This window comes from Emydura macquarii, unplaced genomic scaffold, assembly GCF_026122565.2.
Source record: "Emydura macquarii macquarii isolate MOO-44397 ecotype Brisbane River unplaced genomic scaffold, CSIRO-AGI_Emac_v2 contig_2369, whole genome shotgun sequence".
NCBI lineage: Eukaryota > Metazoa > Chordata > Testudines > Chelidae > Emydura > Emydura macquarii.
In genome coordinates this window covers 778,698-800,433 of record NW_027132506.1, presented here as the reverse complement: position 1 = coordinate 800,433, position 21,736 = coordinate 778,698, and the positions used below count along the sequence as shown (strand labels likewise).

The following is a 21,736-nucleotide window of genomic DNA, read 5'->3' as shown; positions in this document are numbered from 1 at the left end:
ACAAAGAATGACATCATCATCCCCTCTGATCTCATGATTGCTAAGTGAACTACACTCATTAATTAATTTAGCCTCACAACATCCTCTCTGGTTGGTAAATGTTATCCTGCCCATTTTACCAATGGACAAAACACACAGTGAGGCCCAGATCCACAAAGGTATTCCAGCTCCTAATTTCCATTGATTTCAATCGAGGCCCAAGAGATTAAGTTACTTGCCCGAGTTCACACTGTGAATGCATGTCAGAACTGAGAGCAGAACCCATAAAATATTAACCCCGGTCCATTGCATTAATCCCTGGGCAGCATTGCTGAAGAAGGTCCTGATAGAATTGGTACAGGATACTGTTTAAGTAATCGTGTGTGAGACATTTTGGCTAGGGAGGTTAAACTCAGTGTTGTATTTCCTCTTTTCTAAAGGGGTAGATTCAGGTGCATCTGTCTGGTTTATTTCTCCTTTTCAGCTACTTTTTGCATCATGAGTCCAGAGAATGAGACCCAAGTGGCCCCTAATACACCACTCTGTGGCCTAGACAGCAGGAAATGATCAGATGTAGTGCTGATCACCCCTTTTTGAAGTGAGCACCACATCAGGTGTACGTTAGCACCAGCTACATGTGGTTCTTGAGGATGATCTCTGCCATGAGGGGCTGGTCATTCCCATGGATTGCCTCTGGGAAGCTGATGTGCTTGCCATGTTACTTATCTGTCTCTGTTTGCCCACAGCTTATGTGTGTGATTGAGGAGTACATGGAGGAGTACAATCAGATCAACATCACCAAGATGAAGCTGGTGCTCTTTATGGATGCTATGCAGCACATCTGCCGGATCAGCCGGATCTTGCGCCAGGCGCTGGGGAATGCTCTCCTCCTGGGTGTCGGAGGAAGCGGAAGGGAGTCTCTCACCAGGCTGGCATCTCACATGTAAGAAAAAGACTTCTGTGGAGTTAGCACCGAGCAGCCAGGGCTGCCTTTCTATGAATCTCACAGACTGTTAATGAATACCATAGCCGCTGTGGTAGTGCTAACTCTTTTCTGTCCCGTGAGAAAAACATCAAAGACCAATCCAGCCCAGCCCAGTGGTCTAGTGGTGTGCTCAGCATGAGACACACAGGTTCAATTCCTGCACTCTCCCATGCCACCAGGAGCTCTGGACAGCAGGAAGGCAATGACATGAGTTACAGAGTAGTAACCCCCTGGTAAGGCGTGGTATTGGCAAGCTGTGAAAGCAGTATCAAGCTGTCTGTCAGAGCCAGGGGCTGGGAGGTAGTGATCTTGCGAGCTGGGAAGTGTAGACTTGGGGAGAAAGGGTCCTCGGGACTGATGAATACAGAGAACAGCTATACATAAATACACATGGTGGTGTTTCTAAGAGGAATGGATTTAATCCTCTTGCAGGGTAAATGCATGTTTTATTCCAACCCTATCTTTCATTTATCTCTGATTACAATACAGTATTATGCTCCTGGTGGAATGTGCAATAAAGATAGCCACGTGCTCATCATTAGGAGGTATAAGAAAACATTTGCAAGATGTTCATTTCAATACTTAGGATTTCAAAAAACCACTGGTTTTCCCACTTCTTGTGAAAGAAGTGGAGTCCCATTTAGAGCATGATTTTGTGGTTTTACTTTGTCTCTCTCCCCTCTAGGGCTGATTATGAATGTTTCCAGATTGAACTTTCCAAAAACTATGGCATGACAGAGTGGCGAGAAGATGTCAAGAAGATCATGCTGAAGGCGGGCTTGCAGAGACTGCCCATTACCTTTCTATTCACAGACTCACAGGTATCAGAGTGGAAGGGCTGAAAAAGCAGGCATGGTTTTGAGCACTAGTTCCTGGGAAATTCTCCTATAATTTTAAATAAATGATGACCCCACTTTGAGCCAATCAGATCCTTCTTTTCCTTGGCATCACACCACTCTTTTTATGGTGTCATCACAGGAAATGAAAATTAGAACAGTTGTTTCCAGAAGACTCTAGGGTTCATTGCATGCCAGGGCTGATTGTGTCGCTGTGTGGAATTCTCTTTGACGTCGGTGGGTTCCACTTTTGGGGCGACTGAAAAGCTGGACCTGTTGGTCTAAGTTTTCAAATCTGGGTGCCTGAAGTTAGGTTCCTACATCCATATTTAGACACGTCCTTGGGAATTGATGTTCAAAGCTGCTGAGCAACATCAGGCTACTTCTGTCTCGGTGGCTAAATATGGATTTAGGTTCCTAACTTGAGGGACCCGAATTTGAAAATATTGGCCCATTTCTTTAAATGGTGGTTTAATAATCACAGGGCCATATTTCAGACTTTCCCTAGGGCTATCGGCTCCCTCCCATGGTTCTATGCCCTCAAGGAATGGTTGAACAGTGTTGTTTACATGCCGATACATCCCAGGCATTGTAGCACACTCCCCTGGAAGCCAATCAGCTTTACAAGGGATCGCCTGTCATGGAAGCTGAGCCATCCAGTTGGGATTTGGGGGGTGACTTAGATGACATCTGGAGAACCAACTCTGTTATTACCAGGGACACTTTTTTCATTCTTCCTTCTAGATTAAAAGCGAGTCCTTCCTGGAGGATATCAACAATGTGTTGAACTCGGGAGACATCCCCAATCTGTATGCCCCAGATGAGCAAGATCAGATCATGACTACTATGAAGCCCATCGTTCAGGACCTAGGGCAGCAGCCCACCAAGGCCAACCTGATGGCTGCATACACAGGACTAGTTCGCAGTAATATCCACATGGTCCTGTGCATGAGGTATGAGCCCTCCCAGCCTGAGGGAGTGAAGAGATGCTGGGGACCATAGAGCTGCCTAGATTAAACACAAGGCCTCCTTTTCACTCATACACAGTTAATCCTTTTGTTCAGGGTAATAACATCTCCACATAACACACTAGTGTATTTGAGCTCAATTACGCCACGCTTACTCACATAAGTAGGACTTTATCCATTGATTTCAATGGGGCCACTTGAGGAGTAAGGAGTAAGGTGCTGTGCCACAGGGTAAGGATGGCAGAATCAAGGCCTAGTGATATGAACTCTACAGTAAGCTGCTCCAGATAGACTTCATGTCAGTTTTGTTTCTCCGATACCATCTTATAGGCTGAATATTCCTCTACTGTTGTTATACTTCAGCAGCCTTCTGATGATCAAAGGAGGATTTCCCTGAATGCACCTTAAACCTTCCAATAAGATACCTACCAGTATAGCCATCCCTGCCAGGGGATCAGTAGTAACCCGAGTCTTGGAGACCTGTAGAGCACTGTATGTGCTGATCTCGCTTTCTCACCTCACAAATTATCCTGTAGCACACTCCCTTGCTAACTGCATCACCTCCTCCTTACGCTGTAGGTACATAGTATGCGTTTAAGTGAGAGAGGTGGTATTTCACCCAATTCTTTGAAACCTATCATAATGTGCTGTTCCCCATTCTGTCCCCATCGATCCAATTCTTGCTGCCTAGCCCTATTGGAGAGGTCTTCCGTGCACGGCTGAGACAGTTCCCCTCTCTAGTGAACTGCTGTACCATTGACTGGTTTAATGAGTGGCCTGCAGAAGCCCTGCAGTGCGTTGCGTCTTCCTTTCTGCAAGAGATCCCAGACCTTGAAGCCACCTCTGAAATTATAAATGGAATGGTAAGTGATGTCCTTAAAATGTAAAGCAGAGGTCCTTGTGTTCAACATGTATTTGTGCTGGATGGTTGTAGACACAAGCAATGCAGGACTCGTGTAAAAAGTGCTTATTTACCTTGTGTGGAGAAATATTTTCTGGCTGTCTGAGTCAAATCAGGAACTAACTTTGTTACAGTTTAAGATGGTCATCTCCTTTCCTTTTCTTACATTTCTGTGCTATCATGGTCTCCAGATGAAACTGCTTGGCCTTTGTCTCATTGTAGGCCCAATTGTGTGTAAGGAAATAGTAGTTTGGCTACTTTTGTGCTCCTCTTCAAGTTTCATGCCACTTCCTCCAACTTTGCTGGTGCCTATTCCCTACAGAGGACACTCCTAATAGGTTGGTTTCCCTGCTCCTTGTAGATTCAGATGTGTGTCGACATCCACCAGAGCGTAGCAATGAAGTGTAAAGTGTACCTGGCGGAGTTGGCCAGACACAATTATGTCACTCCCAAGAGCTACCTGGAGCTCCTTGGCATCTTCACAGCCCTGATTGGGAAAAAGAAACAGGAGCTGAACACAGCAAAGAAGAGGATGAAGAGTGGCTTGGACAAGGTTGGTTCCTCAGAATCAGGCGAGCTTTGGGCTCCCATCAGCTATTTAACCGGTGTACACTTTATAGCTAAATACATTGCAGCAATATCCCCTCCCCCCAAGCTGCCACACTGCTCTTTACTCATAGTTATGTAGCAAGAGAAAATATCTACATCAAACTTATGCTAATATAGCATGGATCCTTCCCCACCTCCTCTAGCTGCTAGGCCCTATAGAGGTAATATGAACCTGCAAGAGCTGGCTTTTTAGTTCAGTAGGGGCTCGTATTTTTGGATCCAGAACCCTGGGTTCAGGCCTATCTGCCAGAGGCCCATCTGGGATGCATACAAGGGTGTGTGTTAAAGCCTAGAGTTGGTTCTGAATTTCCTGGACTCACAATAGAACCTGAATGACTGTGGGCCACAAAAGTGCCTTTTGAGAACCCTGAGCCATATTACTGGGTTCATGGCTGTGACACACATGGGCAGTAGCTGCCAGAAGCAGTCTGCCTGGAGAGGAGAGCAGCCTCCAGGGTTGCCAGGAGGACTGCAGGTAGATGTGGCAACTACTAAACCTTTGCAAAGATGTAGTGTGCTCTCCTCTGGCCATATAACCTTTGGGGGTGTTTAGAACTGGGGGTTGCCCTTTCCGTGCTCTTGTGGAGTGCAAGCACGTCCATTCTGACTGGGCTCACTTTGTGTGGAAAGGACAAAAGAGGGATATAAAGGGGCTTCCTCTCCCCTTCACTCCCTGTGCAACTGTTTGGGGTAGCTAGTATCTAGCCCTGTGTCCTCCTGCCCCACCACTGTATGTAAACTTTATGCAATAATGGAGCAGATTGTGAGCTTTCGTGGACACACGCTTATCCTGCAGGCTTGAAAATAGGACCAGCATTTGAACTATAAACTCCCCCACCACAGCTTCAGGTCATTACTTCTGCTTCCAGGAGCGATACTGCTTGCAAGGCATGTTTTGCCAAATGTTCATAAGGGCCCTTTTACATAATGTGTGTTCCTGCGCAACAGACAGTGACTCACACAAGTGTTCATAGCACCACACAGATGCGAGTGTGTACAGCAGGAGCGCACATAGTTTGCAGGCAGCACTAGGCACTGATAGCTGAAATGTGACCCATCAGTCAGATACCGTGAAGTGATTTCACAGTAAGATTGTTAATTAAAAATGGCATTCGCCAGCCCCCTGCAAGCACCGACTCATTGTCAGACTCCGTGCAGCCAATACCATCCCTGGGAGCAGTATTCCTGACCTTCACTTCACCTTTTCAAATGCTATGGCATCTTATTACCTTGGAGTTCACTGAACACTACCTGAGGGACTGAATCTCTCTCGCTTCCTTTAGCTACTGCGAACAGCAGAAGATGTAGCAAAGATGCAGGAAGAACTAGAATCAGCACGTCCTCTTCTGGCAGAGGCAGCCAAAGACACACTGGCAACGATGGAACAAATAAAGGTACAGGATGCATATAGAGAGAGACAGCCTTTCCCCCAACAAACAGTGCAGTGGAGGACATGGGAAAAGTTAGATGGGGTATTTTACACTTTAAAAATAGATCCTTCTTCTTTCTCCCTCCCCACTCCCTGTAACACAGTGTAATTGACATGGGAGGCTGTACAAAAGAACCTGCCCTAGGGATTCATAGATTCTAAGGACAAAAGGGACCATTGTGATCATCTAGTCTGGCCCCCTGTATAACACAGGCCAGATAACTTCCCCTCAATAACTTCTAGAGCAGGTCTTTTAGAAAAACATCTCATCTTGATTTTAAAATTGCTAGTGATGGAGACTCCACCACAACTCTTGGTAAATAGTTCCAATGGTTAATTATTCTCACCATTAAAATGTATGCTTTATGTCCAGTCTGAATTTGTCTAGCTTCAACTTCCAGCCACTGGATCATGTTATACCTTTGTCTGCTAGATTGAAGAGTGCATTAGTAAATATTTTATTCTCCATGTCGACTGCAATCAAGTCACCCCTTAACCTTCTCTTTGTTAAGATAAATAGATTGCGCTCCTTGAGTCTATTACTATACGGCAGGTTTTCTAATCCTTTAATCATTCTCGTGGCTCTTCTCTGACCCCTCTCCAATTTATCAACATCCTTCTTGAATTGTGGGCACCAGAACTGACATAGTATTTTAGCAGTGGTCACACCAGTGCCAAATACAGAGGTCAAATAATCTCTCTACTTCTACTCGAGATTCCCCTGTTTATGTATCCTAGAATTGCATTAACTCTTTTGACCCCAGCATCACACAGGGAGCTGAAGTTCAGCTGATTATCCACCACCACTCCCAAATCTTTTTCAGAGTCACTGCTTCCCACGATAAAATCCTCTATCCTTTAAGTAGGACCTACATTTTTTTGTTCCTAGATGTATACATTTACATTTAGCTGTATTAAAATGTATATTGTTTGTTTGCACCCAGTTTAACAAGTGATTTAGATCTCTCTAAATGAGTGACCTGTCCTCTTCATTATTTAGCACTCTCCCAATTTTGTGTCATCTGCAAACTTTATCTGTATAATACTATGTTTTCTTCCAGATCATTGATGAAGATGTTAAATAGTATAGGGCCAAAAACCAAACCCTGCAGGACCCCACTAGAAACAGACCTGCTTGACGCTGATTCCCCATTTACAGTTACATTTTGAGACCTATCAGTTAGCCAGTTTTAATCCATTTAATGTGTGCTATATTATTTTTATTTTATTCTAGTTTTTTAATCAAAATGTCATGCAGTACCAAGTCAAACACCTTACAGAAGTCTAAGTATATTACATCAACACTGATACTTTTCTCAACCAAACTTCTAATCTCATTAAAAAAAGATAAATTTAGTTTGACAGGATCTATTTTCCATAAACCCCTGTTGATTTGCATTAATTGCATTACCCTCTTTTCATTCTTTGTTAATCGAGTCCCGTATCAGCCGCTTCATTATTTTGCCTGCAATCAATGTCAGGCTGACTGGCGTATAATTACCCAGGTCATCCTGTTTATCGTTTTTAAAAATTGGCACAACATTCGCTTTCTTCTAGTCTTCTGGAACTTCCCCAGTGCTCCAAGACTTACTGAAAATCAACGTTAACGGTTCAGCGAGCTCCTCCAGCAGCTCTTTCAAAACTTTTGGATGCAATTTATCTGGACCTGCTGATTTAAAAATGTCAAACTTTAGTAGCGTCTGTTTAACAGAGCTACTAGTGAAATGGAAAGAGTGTTATCACCATATGATGAGGCTGTATCATCTTTTTCCCCCAAATGCAGACAGAAATGTTTATTGAACACGTCTGCCTTTTCTGCATTAGAATTGATAATTCTATCATTTCCATCTAGTAAAGGACCGATACCATTATCAGGATTCTTTTTGTTCCTAATATATTTTTAACACCCTTTATTATTCAAATGTGTATTGCTGGGAACACTCCCCCATTTGAGCATTCTCTCCATACATCCCCAAGTGCTTGGTATAGAGCATACAGTGTTCTTTTACTTTGACCAGGACCAGGCACTTTACACTTAGAAGCCTTGAAAGTTAGGCTTGCCCTCTGCTGGAGGCCCAGTATAGATGCTGAGCTCTGTAACTCTAGCTCTACTTTTCTTGGAGAGAGACAGGTGCTCCTCCAATGGCTGTGTCCCATTTTGCCTATGGCTATACCAAGCAAGATCTGATCACACGTAATAAGCTGCTGAAGTTTGCAAACAAAGCAAGATCCAGAGTGGCCCTGTGTGACAGTCATTTTCAATCTGTTTGTTTTCCCCACATCTCTTCCTTTGTTGAGGGGGATTGATCCACTCATAAAGGCCCTGTCTCCATTATATTTCCCCCCCTTAGCCTTCCCAAACCATGCAAAACTGAAGCTGTTAAAAAGCCTAGGTATGATATTATGTGTCTTAAAAAAGAAGCACTTTGTTACTCAGAGCTGTTGCCTAGCTGTGTCCCAGTTCATGCAGTGGCATACAGAAGGTCTCCGGCACCTGGGAACCAAGCCGGCATTTGTGCCCCCCCAGTCCCCATGCCTTGTGCCCTCCCCCCCCCCAGGTACAGACACACACACCCCTGCAGGGCAGGAGGGGTCCTGGTGCTGCCCCCCAGCTGCCCTGGGGAGAGGGTCTGTACCTGTGGGGAGGAGGGGCATGAGCCATGGGGGGGGGCACAAATGCAGGCTTGGCTCTGCCGCCCCTGCACTTACGTAGTGCGTGACTCCCGCCTCTCGCCAGCTTGGATGGGGCAGCCTCACCCCCTGGCCTGGGGAGGGGGGCTGGTCCGGCCCTTCACAACGTGCATGGGGGAGGCAGTGAGGCGTGCCCCTCAGAGCCTCCTGCGCTCCCTGCCCCCCACCCCTCACAAAGGACCGGCCCAGCGCACCCCCGCACTTACCCACCGCCCCAGTCCCGCAGCCTAGCGCTGGCTCAGATGGGGGGCGGCCTCTCCCGCTGGCCAGACCACCCCTTCATGATGCGCTGGGGGGAGGGGGGCCCGGCAGGAATGGAAGTGGGAGCAGCCACCCCTCAGCCTCCTGCGCCCTCCACCCGGCGCCCTGCCTTGCACTTACCCGGTGCCGACTCAGATGAGGGGGCTTCACCCCCTCCCCCCTTGGTATGCCACTGAGTCCGTGTCTGCTCACTGTGCTGCCAAAAAGAAGCATTTACTGCCGTCTACTCCTGCCGAGTGAACGCAGCTAGGGGAGAGTGAGCTGGAGTCTCTTCTGGCTCATCTGTCAACAGAGCAACGGCATAAATGTCAACTGAAAAAATCTGTACTTTAGGCAGTGGTGCACAAACTAGAATAGACTCCCATGCTGCCGTTCAGATCCCAGCATAAGTCTGTGACGCTGGCAGTGGGAGACCGCTCTTGTAACCTGTGCGGATTTGATCAGGCAGCAGCGACACACACATGCTGTCGTGGTAAATGCTGGATGATGGTCAGGATGTTGTCCATGAAAACCAGGGCCTGACCCAAGCAGCGCAGGTGCTTCGACTTAGGTCTTTGGAAACTGGTGCCATTGTTCTGAGTCTGTGTCTGGCACTGCAGGTGGACACGGCTGTGGCAGAGGAGACTCGGAACGCTGTGCAGGCCGAAGAGATGAAAGCCAAAGTGAAAGCGCAGACAGCCCAGGCCATTGCAGACGATGCCCAGAAGGACCTGGCTGAAGCTCTTCCTGCACTGGATGCTGCTCTAGCCAGCCTGAGAAATCTTAACAAAAACGATGTCACGGAGGTAATAGAAGGTGGAGGGGTTAATGCTTTCCTAAGTCTTTGTGCAGCCCTCTCTGACTCGCTGTATCAAGAAGAGCGCCCCGAGGCAGCGGGTGATGGAGCACAGCTGCATCGTAGTTGTAAAGGACGCTAGCTACAGAACCCACGCATACGCACAAACGTACATTACACTTTTTCGTGCAGAGAAGCTAAGCTGCTTTACAGGAACGTTTACTAACGTGAATCCTTTGATTAAAGGAGATGAGCCAGGGAATAACCATGGGACATTGAAGTCACCATTTCAAAACCTGCCCAGGGAAACAATGGTCAAAGAGTTGGCTACTAGGTGAAGGCCTTTTAGTGGCCTTTGTGCTCTGAAGGCAGACACGCCCCCAGCAGCAGGGCAGAAGTAAGGGTGGCATGGCATGGCGGGGGGTTGTCACAGCTTGAAATACTTTCACAGGGGGTCCCAGAAAAAAAAGTTTGAGAATCCCTGATCTAGATGCAGACTCTTAAAGAACAGCTTTGGTCACTGTCATCTCACTCCTAGTTGAGACATGCAGTTGGGCTACCTGCCGTGTTTTAAGCTGTCTATGTAACATCAGGGATGATGTGTTCTTGTGGCCAGCTGTCCACACCATGATAGGCCCATCATTCAGGTTTGGAGGGTTAGTGGCAGGGCAGCGTAATGTAGCTTGTGCAGCTGCTACAGGGGCTCTCTCTTCTCTGGCCAGAGAGGACTTCAGTGTAGATGCAGGCTTGAGAGGGTGGACACTAAATGTCCTTTTATAAGGAAGAAGAGAACAGAATTAAGGGGTTTAACCGAGTTCAGTAACTGTCTTTGCTTTAGAGTGAACCACACAGAGAGGAGACTCGTTCCCACTTTCAGTAGGTGAGGAGTGCCAAGCGAATTCATAGTCAAAAAAGCTATGAGCTAAGCCACTCAGTTCAGCTCTGAAGCATTACACGAAGGAGGCCTTTAATAAGTGACCTTGGCTGGTGCCCAGGAAAACAAAGGGAAATAATCTGACCTAGAAGCCCCTGTTCCCCCCTCCCACACTTTCCTTCACAGGGTTGGGTTTGGAGTAGTGGGGGCGTTGCCAAAGGGGTGATGAGACAGATCCAAACAGGAAGGCCAGAGAGAGAAATGTGCTCACACCCCTGCCCCATGATTATGAATCAAAATCTCATTAGGAAAATACCATGAAACATGCCTTTATTTTTACCTGCCCATCACTGCCCCACTCATGTCATCTTGCCAGCAAATTCTTGCCCACCGCATTGGGGGAGGAGCGGAGAATTTCAGACACAACCCCCTCACCTGGTCTGCCCACACAGTGCCCTGCCCTGCTCTCCCCTCCCCTCCCCACCTTCTACCTGCATGCGCAGAATCTGGAGTCCTCCTGCATGGTTTCCCACTGTGAATCATGGAAGAGTGTTATCGTCTCTTCCCAGTCACCTGTACACCGTGACAACCCTTCCCCCCTCCCCCCCCCCGCACCCTCAGTGCTAGAGTTTTTATACATGGTGAGAGCAGGTTTCCATCCCAGTATCACCCCCTGGTGCTAGGCCCATGGGGGGATTTGATCTTTACACTGTGTGGAGGACAAGACAACATAATACACAACTTATCATCGTAGCACAGATCACTGGGATTCTCCTCCCTTTGGGGATAAACGGTCCAGTCCAGTCAGATGAAAAGGAAACAGGCAGCGAAAACCTCCTTGACCTGCCCCCTTGAGTGCTGGGTGGGGTTGTTCCATTAGTGGGCCCTCGGAGAAGGCTAAGGCCTGTTTCTCCAGCTGCTGCACCACCTCCTTCAACCGGTTGGCGTCATGGAAGAAGTGCACGTAGAGGTGGCGCTCCGTCTGCTGGAAGTGGCTCTGCAGGGACTTACGCTTGGCCTTCAGGTTGCTCAGGAGGTCCATCACCATCTGATAGAGTTTGGCCTGGGTGGCGTAGAGTTGCTCCATAGGGTTAGCCAGCTCCTGCAGGAAAGGGGGGAAAACCCAAACAACCGTGTGGTGAAACAGAGGAAAGGAAAATCCTCTTCCCCTACTGTAATGAAACAATGGAGCCTAAGGAGAAAGCAGCTCCACACCAGACTATCAGGATCCCAAAGAGGATGCTACAAGCAAAATAAAAAAGCCTTTGCAAATGACCCATGGCTGGCAAGACCACATGATTTTAGAAGACCCACAGAGAGGTCATGTGGGGGACGTAAGAACGGCCATATTGGGTCAGACCATGGTCCATCTGGCCCAGTATCTGGTCTTCTGATAATGGCCAATGCCAGGTGCTTCAGAGGGAATGAATAGAACAGGTCATCATCAAATGATCCATCCTGTCGGCCATTCCCAGCCTCTGGCAAACAGCAATCCCTGCTTATCCCAGCTAATAGCCATTGATGGACCTATCCTCCATGAACTTATCTAGCTCTTTTTTTGAACTCCGTTATAGTCTTGGCCTTCACAACATCCTTTGACAAGGAATTCCACAGATTGACTGTGCATTGTGTGAAGAAATACTTCCTTTTGTTTGTTTTAAACCCGCTGCCTATTCATTTCATTTGGTGACCCCTAGTTTGTATTATGAGAAGGAGTAAATAACACTTCATTTACTTTCTCCACACCAGTCATGATTTTATAGACCTCTATCATATCCCCCCTTAGTCATCTCTTTTCCAACCTGAAAAGTCTGTCTTATTACTCTCTCCTCATATGGAAGCTGTTCCATGCCCCTAATCATTTTAGTTGCCATTTTCTGTACCTTTTCCAGTTCCAGTATATCTTTTTTGAGATGAAGCGACCAGATCTGCACGCAGTATTAAAGATTTGGGCATAACATGGATTTATAAAGAGGCAATATGATATTTTCTGTTTTATTATCTATCCCTTTCCTAATGATTTCCCACATTCTGTTAGCTTAGAAAAACATGTGATGACACCACCCAGGGCTGGGGTCCTTGCACACCTGGGCATTCAGCAGCAGTTGGTTGGAGTCACTGTACATCATCCGATACAGCATCTCATTATCAGACTCCAGCATGGGGAGCTGGGATGGGGACACCGCAAGCTGCACCTCCAGCATCCTCTGTTCCTGGCACAGGCGTGAGCCACGGCTTGCCAGCGTCTCGTAGGTGCGGAAGAGTTGTTTCTCCTGACCTTGCTTCTCCAGCATCTCCCAAAGCCTGAGAGAGGGTAAAAGTCAACACAGGAAGAGTGAGGGCAGCAGCCAGAGCTAAGGAGCAATGATTCCTTTAGGGACTGGATGGACTAGCGTCCCCACCATCTCTGGGAGCCCACCAGATTTTGCAGAATTTAAGCTTTCATTTAAAAAAAGAGTGACTAGCTCTAATGGTTGTGAATAGGCATGTGCCCTGACGTAGTACTGTCTGCCTGAGCCTCTAGACAGAGAAGATAACAGCTTCAATTGGAGCCGCTCCCATTCATGTCAGTGGGGAGAGGCAGGACATGATCTCACAACGTCCCCGAAAGCAAATCAGACACACACAGGGACTGACAGACTGGATTGGAACCATGGTCCATTCACTCCATTGTATTGTTGCTAACAATAGTCAGCACCAGGTGCTTCATAGAAACTTCAGCTGTCCATTACCCAGTTGTCTGCCCACAGCAGAAGTTTCTGTATTGCCAAAGGGGTTCCAAACAGCTGTAGTACCCACAGGCAGGAGCATGCCTTAGTTGAAGCATAGGGAGGGAGGAGATGGTTGTGGAAGGTCCACACTCCTCCCCATGTCCCCAGCTCTGCATCCATCTGACCGAGATGTCTGCATCGTTGGCACTGAAAACTGGTTTTGGTGCAAACCTGGCAGAGGAACAGTTTCATTTTATAAGACTGATAAGTCAAACAGGGAGCTTAGCACTGCCTAGTTTCTGGCCCTTGCCCTTGTATTATGAGAGGGTAAAAAGAAGCAATGGATTCATCTTTTCTAAACTATTCATTGTTTTGGATCCATCATGCCCCCTCTTATTCTCCTCTCTTCTCTAAACAGTCACCATCTCTTCATATGGCAGCATCTCCAGGTCTCTAATAATTTATGGCTTATTCCCCCCGACTGACACAAGCACACACACCTCTCCACCTCCTCCCCAGCTCCAAGGCAGATCCCTCTTTACCGTATGGTGGTGAGATCACTGGGATCTATCAGAGTGCGCGGACAGATCTTGATGTAGAGGCTGGAATCCTCAAAGCAGGCGAGCCGCCTTTGTAGACTGGCACTGGTGTCGTGCAGGGCATCTACCATCTCATCCAGCCAGGTCCCCATCTGCTGCTGCTGCTTCTCCTCTAGCTTCAGCTGCAGCCCCAGCAGCTCCAGGCGGCTGTGCTGGGCCATCAGCTGCCCCACAACCTCTTCCTGCTTCAAGGTGGTATACCCCAGGTGAACTGCTTCCCCATCGAGCTCTCCACACAGGACAGGCAAGCGAAGGAGGCGGGCACTGGCCTGAAGCAGGGGCACAAGGTGTTGGGTTTGGATCTGGCCTATGTCACCTTGGATGGTGCGCAACTGCTCCTGGAAGATGGCTATGCGAAGTCTGAGCTCATCCTCATCTTCCACCATCTGCAAGGGGAGCACAACAAAGATATGAAAGATCTGCCCGAACTCTGCAGGGGAAGCCCTGGCTAGAGTTTTATCCCCTCTTGTAATAAATACTGCTCCTACCCACCCCTAAATCAAAGGTGACTGGCAGCTTTCCCATGACCTACATGGCATTGCTTCTGGAGGGGTGAGGACAGTAATGGAGGATAGCAGGTCCATACCTTGTTGTCTTTGCTTGTCTTCAGGGCCCTCTCTGCCCACTGCAGTCCAGACCGGATACCCTCAACTTCTGCTGAGCTGGTGATTAGCTCTTTCTGGCTGGAGATGTAAGCCAGCTCCATGCGCTCCAGCTCCTCCTGGTAGCTACCCGGGCTCTCTAGGAGCTTGGCTTCAGGACTCCCCATGCTCTCCCACAGCATTACATGGGCCGCTTCTGCTCGTCCCTGCACCATTTCCTGACAGCCGTCCTGACCATGCAGCGCTTCCAACCCTGCAGTCTCTGCTTTGGGGCTGCTGTCCTCTTCTGGCAAGGCTTTCCGGTGGAGCCCTGCCATTGTCCAGCTGACAAGTTCTCCCTGGGTCTCTACATCCACTTCGGGATCTGGCACGTGCTTCTCTGGCAGCACAGTCTGAGCGAACGCTGCCATGGCCTGGGTATCCAGCTTTTCCTGGGGGCCGCCCTGTCTCTTCCCTCCTTGTAAGCCGACACCCTCCACTTCTGGAGCATGGGTGGTGCCTGGCAGTGCCTTCTGGACGAATGCCATTAATGCCCCTGTGGCCAGCTCTTCCAGCTCCATGTAGGGGCCTAGATCTGCCTCAGACATCAGCCTCCCATTCCCAGATTCCCGGTACCACTCCACCAGCTGGCTGGTTGCCTTGCAGACCTGGCTCAGAACACTGTTGGTTTGGGAGTTCTCCATCTCCAAGTCCAGCTGGGTCTTCCTCAGCTCCCGGCCCACCTTCTCTTCCTTGTCCGCCAAGTGGCACAGCTCCTGCTTCAGGCTGGCTGCGCGGATCTGGAGCTTGTTGAGCCGTCGCTGCTGGCAGGCACTATGGCTATGCAATGCCTGGGCCTCCCGCTCCAGTGCCTCCAGGGGCAGGGCCTCATCCTCTGACATGGCCCCCTTCAGCTGCGGACATTGGCGGCAAGTTTGCAGCACCTGATCTAGAGCTTCACCTTCCAGAATAGGCTTCCCTGAACTTAGCAGGGTCTGATAGGCTTCCACTTCCCCAGGACTCAATAGGTTCTCCTCCCCCACTGTATTACAGAACCAGTCGAGGAACTGCTCCATCTCGGGACAGTCAAAGAGCCAGTCAAAGTCCTTCTCATGAAGAGCATCAGCCTTGGGGTAGATGGTCTTCAGGGTCTCCACAAACTCTGCCCCTCTGTTGACCGTGTCCAGTAAGAAGCCCCTGGAGCGTCTCCGGGTGAACATGGCAAGAGTGGTCAATGCTGAAGGAAACAAAAGACATGGCATGTGTCAGTTATTCCTCATGTGGCAGCAAAACACTCCCACAGCTCTGTTCAGCAACCACCAGGGCACCAGATCTACCCTGTGCATCACTCCCTGGCTCCAGCTGTAGGGGAGACTCAGACCTCATCTCCAGCTCTGAAGACAAAGCCCTGAGTTTAGGGCACAGCTTCCAGCACGCCCAACCCCAGGGGAGCAAGAGATCAATAGGAAAACCCACATCTCCGGTGGGGCCAAGGAGCAAACCCACCCTCGATGCCCGTTGGCTCAGGCCTATCAGCTGAACCCCTCTGAACACACCAGGTCTGCATGGGATCTGGGGAGGTTTCTAATTAAAGCAGACCATGCAGCTTCCACCTAAACCCTTCCACGCACTAGCATTTACAGCCTGAAGAAAACTGGAGAGACCACCCATCCCAAAGGGTCAAGGGCAGGCTTCTGGCAGTACTCACCAGCCCTTCCCTTCCCACTCAGATCTACCAGCCACCGAAGGCCAACAGCTCTTAGTACAGTACTTGAGGGCCTCATTTAAATGAATCTTTCCTCATCAGTCATGCTGATTTCGCCTGCAGCCATGAGAGAGCCTCACTCCCCAAATCAGAAGCCACACCTGCTGGCTCAGGTGAGCTGCTTTACCAGTCACTGTCATCAGCAATAATTGTGCTCATGGCCTTAGCACTGAAAGAAAAACAAAGCAGAAAACCCACCCCTTGTAAGACTGGGTAGCCTGAACAAAAATGAGGGATAATTACTTAGGGGTAGGAAATTATAAGATGCGTGATTAGGTGTAGGCACTAGTTAGGTTATATCGCACACCACTGAGATCACTAGCTAGTGATCTCCTCTGCCTCGGATCACTATCTTACAGAGTGAATGAATGACCAGTGTACATGGCACAAAATCTGCTTGTACGTTAAACACAAGTCAGCCCGTGGGTGAGAGCTCACCAGTGGGGGCGGGGCAGGGGGAATCGCTATAGCAATGAACCAAAGAATCCTGCCAAATAAAGACAATCAGGCCCCAAGGCTTGCTCTAGAGGGATCAGCAAACCCAGATTTAAAGGGACATTGCAGAGCTCACTATCATGGGGGGCAGTGGTGTCTGGCAATCTGCACAGCAGACTTGGTGTTTTCTGGGATGTGGTTCCTGGCTGTGCCCCTGACTCACTCTGTGGCCTTGGGCAAGTCGCTCCACTCCTCTGTGCACCGTATGGAAGGTTGTGCTAAGAACTTTCACTTTGGATAGTATTTGACAAGGATTCAGTCCCCTCCCCTGGGTCAGCAGCTGGGCTGGGCAAACGTGTTCCACAGGTGTTAAGGGAAGGAGTTATCCCTCCACACTGCTGCCAGAGATGGGGATGATCAGCCCCATAAACAGAGACCGCATTTTAAGGCCTACGCACAAAGGGACAGATACAAGGCCCTGGCCCTCTAGTGCCTGATCGTTCAGCCCTGATGTGGCATCAGCACCATCTGGTTTCAGCATGCAATAGTTGCCAGAGTGCAGTGCAGAAAATCAGGCCAAGGGCTGTGCTGACCCAGGGACCCTTGTGTTTCCTAGGTGCGAGCTATGCAGCGGCCTCCCCTTGGTGTGAAGATGGTGATTGAAGCTGTCTGTATTATGAAAGGAATCAAGCCCAAGAAAGTAGGTGGAGACAAGCCAGGCTCTAAGGTGGATGACTACTGGGAGCCAGGCAAGGGCCTTCTTCAGGATCCAGGGAAGTTCCTGGAAAGCCTGTTTAAGTATGACAAGGTAAGTAATGGCAGAAGTGGGGCGGGGATGGTCCTGTATAGATTTGGAACTCAGGGACCTGGCCACTCTGGAGTGCCCCAAAAGTGAGAGGGGATGAGCTAAGCCCATGGGTGATCAGCCCATGTTATGGATGATGGGATTATGCCGGAAACAGATCATTGGAGCCAAGCTTCACCCCAGCCATTAAGGGCAGTAAGTTTTAATGAGTGTGAAAGGGATGCTAGGGGATGTGGCCTCGGCTGGGGATTTTTCATTTGCTAGATCATCAGTGGTTCTTGCATGGTTTGGTTGTTTTATTGCCTTGGGCAGTGAGAAATTGTTAAAGATGTAATTTTCCCCCTTGTGAGTCTCTCCATGCCATCTACAAGAGCAGGGTTGGAGCACACATGACTACAGTCCTTAAAAGGTGGTTCCCTAGTCTTGTGCCAGGAGATGAACAAGGAGCCATCATGCCTCTGTGCTGCAACTATTTATTTTGTAAAGCTCTTAAGAGTCAGCAACACAGAGGCATAATTGTCCAGCCCAGAGCCCAGTGGCCTTCGTGCCTGGGAAAGCCAGGCTCCCAAGCAGTCTTGGATCTCTCACTACATAGCAAGTGAAACTGAGTTTCCATAGCGTTCTTGGGGTCTAGTAGGAAGGTAGTTATCTGCTCACTACACCCTGGGTCTTTGGTTAGCTAGATCAGTCAGCAGCAGTGCTATACCAGGAGTCCATGTATCCCCTCTCCTGGTGGGAGGAGAGCTGTAGCACTCACTGTGGTCTGGCAGGGGCGGAGGAGTTAGAGTTGAAGGAGGGTCAGTGAGGGCTGTCTGAGGATATGGAAGATCCTTGCAGCTGGCTTTGAACCAGCCAACATTTAGTACCAGACATAGCAAGGAAGGACCTTCACTTACAGGGTTTGTGACCAGGACTAGTAGAACACAAAGAGGAAGAGAAACACAATTATTTTAGCCAGATTTTCCTGTTCTGCAAAAACCTGCTTAACCACAAGATGATTTTTCTGGAACCACAAAGACAACCAAAGGGTGTGAGTAAGCAGAGACTGATCCACATAGAGCCCAATAAGTGAGGGAAGAAGGAGGGGCAGCAGTTTGGAAATAAGGGGCAGCCTTTATTACCATCACACACACTGTTCCACACAACAGCAGCATGGGATTTCACGCTGCCACGCCCATGGCGCTCTAAGCCCTTCGCTCTACAACTGCGGGATCCCCCAATGCTCTCAGCTCGTTGCTCACCATCACTCATTTCCCTCCTACCCCACCCCCTCGTTCCTTCCAGGACAACATTGCAGATACCGTGATTAAAGCCATCCAGCCGTATATTGACAATGAGGAGTTTCAACCAGCAGCCATAGCCAAAGTGTCCAAAGCCTGCACCTCCATCTGCCAGTGGGTGCGTGCCATGCACAAATACCACTTTGTGGCCAAAGGTGTGGAACCAAAGCGGGTAAGAGCTATAGCATTGCGTGTGTGTGACGTGGCAATTGGTGAGCCTTCAATAAGAACCTGTCTACACTTACAGTGCTGCACCAGTGCAGCTGTAGCGCTTAGTGAAGACACTACCTATGCTGGCAGGTAGTCCGTAGATGTAGGCACTCCTGAGAGGCGGCAGACATGGCTCTGTCTACACCAGGGATTAGGTCTGTATAACTGTGTCGCTCAGGGATGTGGATTTTCCATTCTTTCCCGGTGGGAGGGACTGAAAATTGCCAGCCACATGGGGCAGACCAGAGAGTATTTCAAAACGAACAGAACATACTTTCCAGGCATTGCATGGCTTTACCAGAGGGTCTGAACCCAAGCACAGGGCACAAGGTGTGAATTGTCAGCCTAGAACAGGCCCTCTGGGGGAATACAGTAATCCCAGCAAAATCCCTTGTCCCAAAGACTAGTACTTTGACCAATGCAAACGGTATTTGAAGAAGCTCTCCCATGTCCCCCTTGTGTTTTAACTTAATTCTCCAAAATGCTCGATACTGGGCGGGAAAGAAGGAAGGGGGAATGCTCCATTTTCAACCCAAAGCCAGCTCCTCAGCTGGTGTCAATCAACATGGAGCACTGCTGATTGACGCCCACTGAGGAGCTAGCCCCTGAACCTGCGTTACTGCTGGGCTGCACTAGTCCCCTGGAGACTCAGTAGGCAGTTGGATAGGAATTGAAAAATAACGCCATAGAATCATCGCATCCCAGCACAGAATCCACTCCTCCACCCTTTACAGCGACAGCAGTGAAGAAACCCAGTGCTCTTTCATTTGCCTGTAATCACGCCAGCCCAACTAGAGAGTGTGCAAGGTTCCCCGCCCCCCCATTACATCACGTTCCACCCCTGTGGAGGTTCTCAAGCAATGATCCAAGAGCACATGAGCCAGATCTTCAGTTGGTGAAACTCTGCGTCCTCTGATTGACATCAGCTAAGGAGCTGGCTCCATGTCTCCCTCCAGCTGTAAGAACCAGCTGTTCTTTTTTCAGTGTTAGAGTTCGTGTTAGTTTAGAGTGTTGCATTTTATGATTTGGTGGCTAGGTAGACTTTGCTTTGTGCCCATGGGCAGTTCACGTTCCACTCTTCAGCACACACAGTCTGCAAGCGGGGAAGGGAACAGGACCCTTGTGTATGCTGGTGAAAGTTTAGATACTGTGTTTGTCGTTGGATTTTATTAACAGAAGGTAAAATGTAGTTTGTGGTTTAGAGACAATTGTGGTTTAGGGGGTTAAACTGGGATTCTTTCCTTCTAATCCCGGCTCAGACAGCAACACGGGTAAGTCACCATGTATCTGCTCTATATCACGGGAAGATAATACTCACCTGCCTCTAGAGGACTTTGAGAAGTTGATGTTTGCATGGTGTTTTGAACATGGAAAGTGCTACAATTGTAGTATTATTATTATTTTAGTTCCTGTGGAACATTATCATTTTCAAGCACCTTATTGCTCTTGGAGAGATCTTGGTTTTCTTGGCACCATGTTTCCTGGTTAGAGCCCCCCAGACATACATTTGTCACTATGGTTTATAGTCTGTTTGCTCTGCAGAGTCAGGATTTCAGAGGGGGGAAAAGTAACAGTTTGAACAAGTCACCTAGGGGCTTAACTCATGTCTGTGGTTCAGACTAACAGCAGATGAGGCTCCTAGTGGCCAGTGGTTAATCTTGATAGACCTGACCTTGAAAGGTACTGGGCCCTCCGCCCTTTCCCCCAGTGGTTTCAGAGGGAGCTGGGAATGCTCAGCATCTTTGAACCTCAGGCCATTTATTTAGGTGCCTAGCATTCAGGGGTGAGGATACTGAATTCTGACTGCATAGCATGAAGAGCCTAGGTAGTTTCTCATGAATATAGACCAGCTCCAAGCCCTCTCCCTTGGTGGTGGAAATCTGCTCACACACGAGGGATCTGAAGTTCCAATGCGTCATGTCTTTTCACAGCAAGCCTTGCGGGAGGCAGAAGAGGACCTACAGGTCACTCAGAAGATCCTTGATGAAGCCAAGGATCGCCTGAGAGAAGTGGAGGATGGCATTGCCACCCTGCAGGCCAAGTACAGGGGCTGCATCGCCAAGAAGGAGGAACTGGAGATGAAGTGTGAGCTGTGTGAGCAGAGGTTGGGCCGGGCAGACAAGGTAAGGGATGGAGCCAAGTTCTGATGCCAATTCCATGGCAATCGTGCTTTTGGCATATGAGACATGCTGCTCGGGGGCCTAAGGGGCTAATGATAAAGGTCCCATCTCTGTGTGCTGCTTCTAAGGGCATTTTCTGCCATACAACTCATGCCAGCAACAGGATCCTGGCCCCAACTGTGACAACACAAAGGGGTTAGGAAGCCAGTTTAAATACCCAGCTGGAGATTGCTCTGGCATGGGAGAATCCCTGGGTGACAAAGCTGTTTTTCACCACCTCCCTTCCCAGCCACAGTGTAGAGAGTGTGCCTGAGATAGGCCAGGGGCATGACCAGAGCATCACTAAGCCCTGGCGATACACAGCACCTAGGGTGGGGGGGTCATTGCAGCTGGTCATAGTTTAAAAGAGTTCTTGGAGCTGTGGCACAGCTAGGGCCAAAGCTCTGGTCACTGTTCATCTGTGACGCTCCTCATCGGGATGTGGGTCATAGGAACGGGGTTGTGCTATGAGACAGCTGGCTGGTAATCTGCTGTGTGTGTCTATTCCACAGTTAATTAATGGCCTGGCAGATGAGAAGGTGCGTTGGCAGGACACAGTTCAGAACCTGGATTATATGATCAACAATATCGCAGGAGATGTGCTGATTTCAGCTGGCTTCGTGGCATACCTGGGTCCTTTCACAGTAAGCAGATAACAGGAACTCTTTCTTGCCGGAAGCTGAGTACAGTTTTACACCCCTCTTAATCCAAGGGTCAATAATTCAGCCACTCTTTATTGATAGATCAGCTTCCAAAACCTGAAGGGAAAAGCAGATCATTGAGTGACATTCACATCTCCACAATGCCAAGGCAGTTGCATTGAAGTTTAAATTGTGCTAGTGTTACAGCACAGAACTCTGTCTGGTGCCCAGGAATTGTCAGG

The 21,736-nt window shown here is 48.8% G+C and overlaps 2 protein-coding genes across 2 annotated transcripts in view; one reads left to right on the top strand and one right to left on the bottom strand.

Moving 5' to 3' along the window:
* DNAH1 (dynein axonemal heavy chain 1) overlaps nucleotides 1–21,736 on the top strand; it is a 103,949-nt gene that overhangs the window by 59,516 nt on the left and 22,697 nt on the right. Inside the window, exons 48-58 of the mRNA XM_067561180.1 lie at nucleotides 726–922; nucleotides 1,650–1,785; nucleotides 2,545–2,753; nucleotides 3,460–3,631; nucleotides 4,031–4,222; nucleotides 5,562–5,672; nucleotides 9,259–9,444; nucleotides 17,016–17,207; nucleotides 18,489–18,656; nucleotides 20,626–20,817; nucleotides 21,366–21,497. Of these exons, the coding sequence (XP_067417281.1) occupies nucleotides 726–922; nucleotides 1,650–1,785; nucleotides 2,545–2,753; nucleotides 3,460–3,631; nucleotides 4,031–4,222; nucleotides 5,562–5,672; nucleotides 9,259–9,444; nucleotides 17,016–17,207; nucleotides 18,489–18,656; nucleotides 20,626–20,817; nucleotides 21,366–21,497 (1,887 nt within the window). The remainder of the gene's footprint in view (nucleotides 1–725; nucleotides 923–1,649; nucleotides 1,786–2,544; nucleotides 2,754–3,459; nucleotides 3,632–4,030; nucleotides 4,223–5,561; nucleotides 5,673–9,258; nucleotides 9,445–17,015; nucleotides 17,208–18,488; nucleotides 18,657–20,625; nucleotides 20,818–21,365; nucleotides 21,498–21,736) is intronic.
* Nucleotides 10,910–15,942, bottom strand: LOC137161742 (HAUS augmin-like complex subunit 3). Its single transcript, XM_067561181.1, has 5 exons — nucleotides 15,908–15,942; nucleotides 14,205–15,436; nucleotides 13,562–14,004; nucleotides 12,396–12,612; nucleotides 10,910–11,410 (listed from the first exon to the last, which is right to left on the bottom strand). The coding sequence occupies exons 2-5, from the start codon at nucleotides 15,417–15,419 to the stop codon at nucleotides 11,069–11,071; spliced, it is 2,217 nt and encodes a 738-aa protein (XP_067417282.1). The 5' UTR covers nucleotides 15,420–15,436; nucleotides 15,908–15,942; the 3' UTR covers nucleotides 10,910–11,068.

Coding starts and splice junctions, on each gene's coding strand:
- LOC137161742 (XM_067561181.1), bottom strand. CDS start 15,419: ATGTTCACCCGGAGACGCTCCAGGGGCTTCTTACTGGACACGGTCAAC. Junction 14,005..14,204: donor AGACAAGCAAAGACAACAAG/GTATGGACCTGC, acceptor CTCCCCTTGCAG/ATGGTGGAAGATGAGGATGA. Junction 12,613..13,561: donor AGTGATCTCACCACCATACG/GTAAAGAGGGAT, acceptor ACCCTCTCTCAG/GCTTTGGGAGATGCTGGAGA.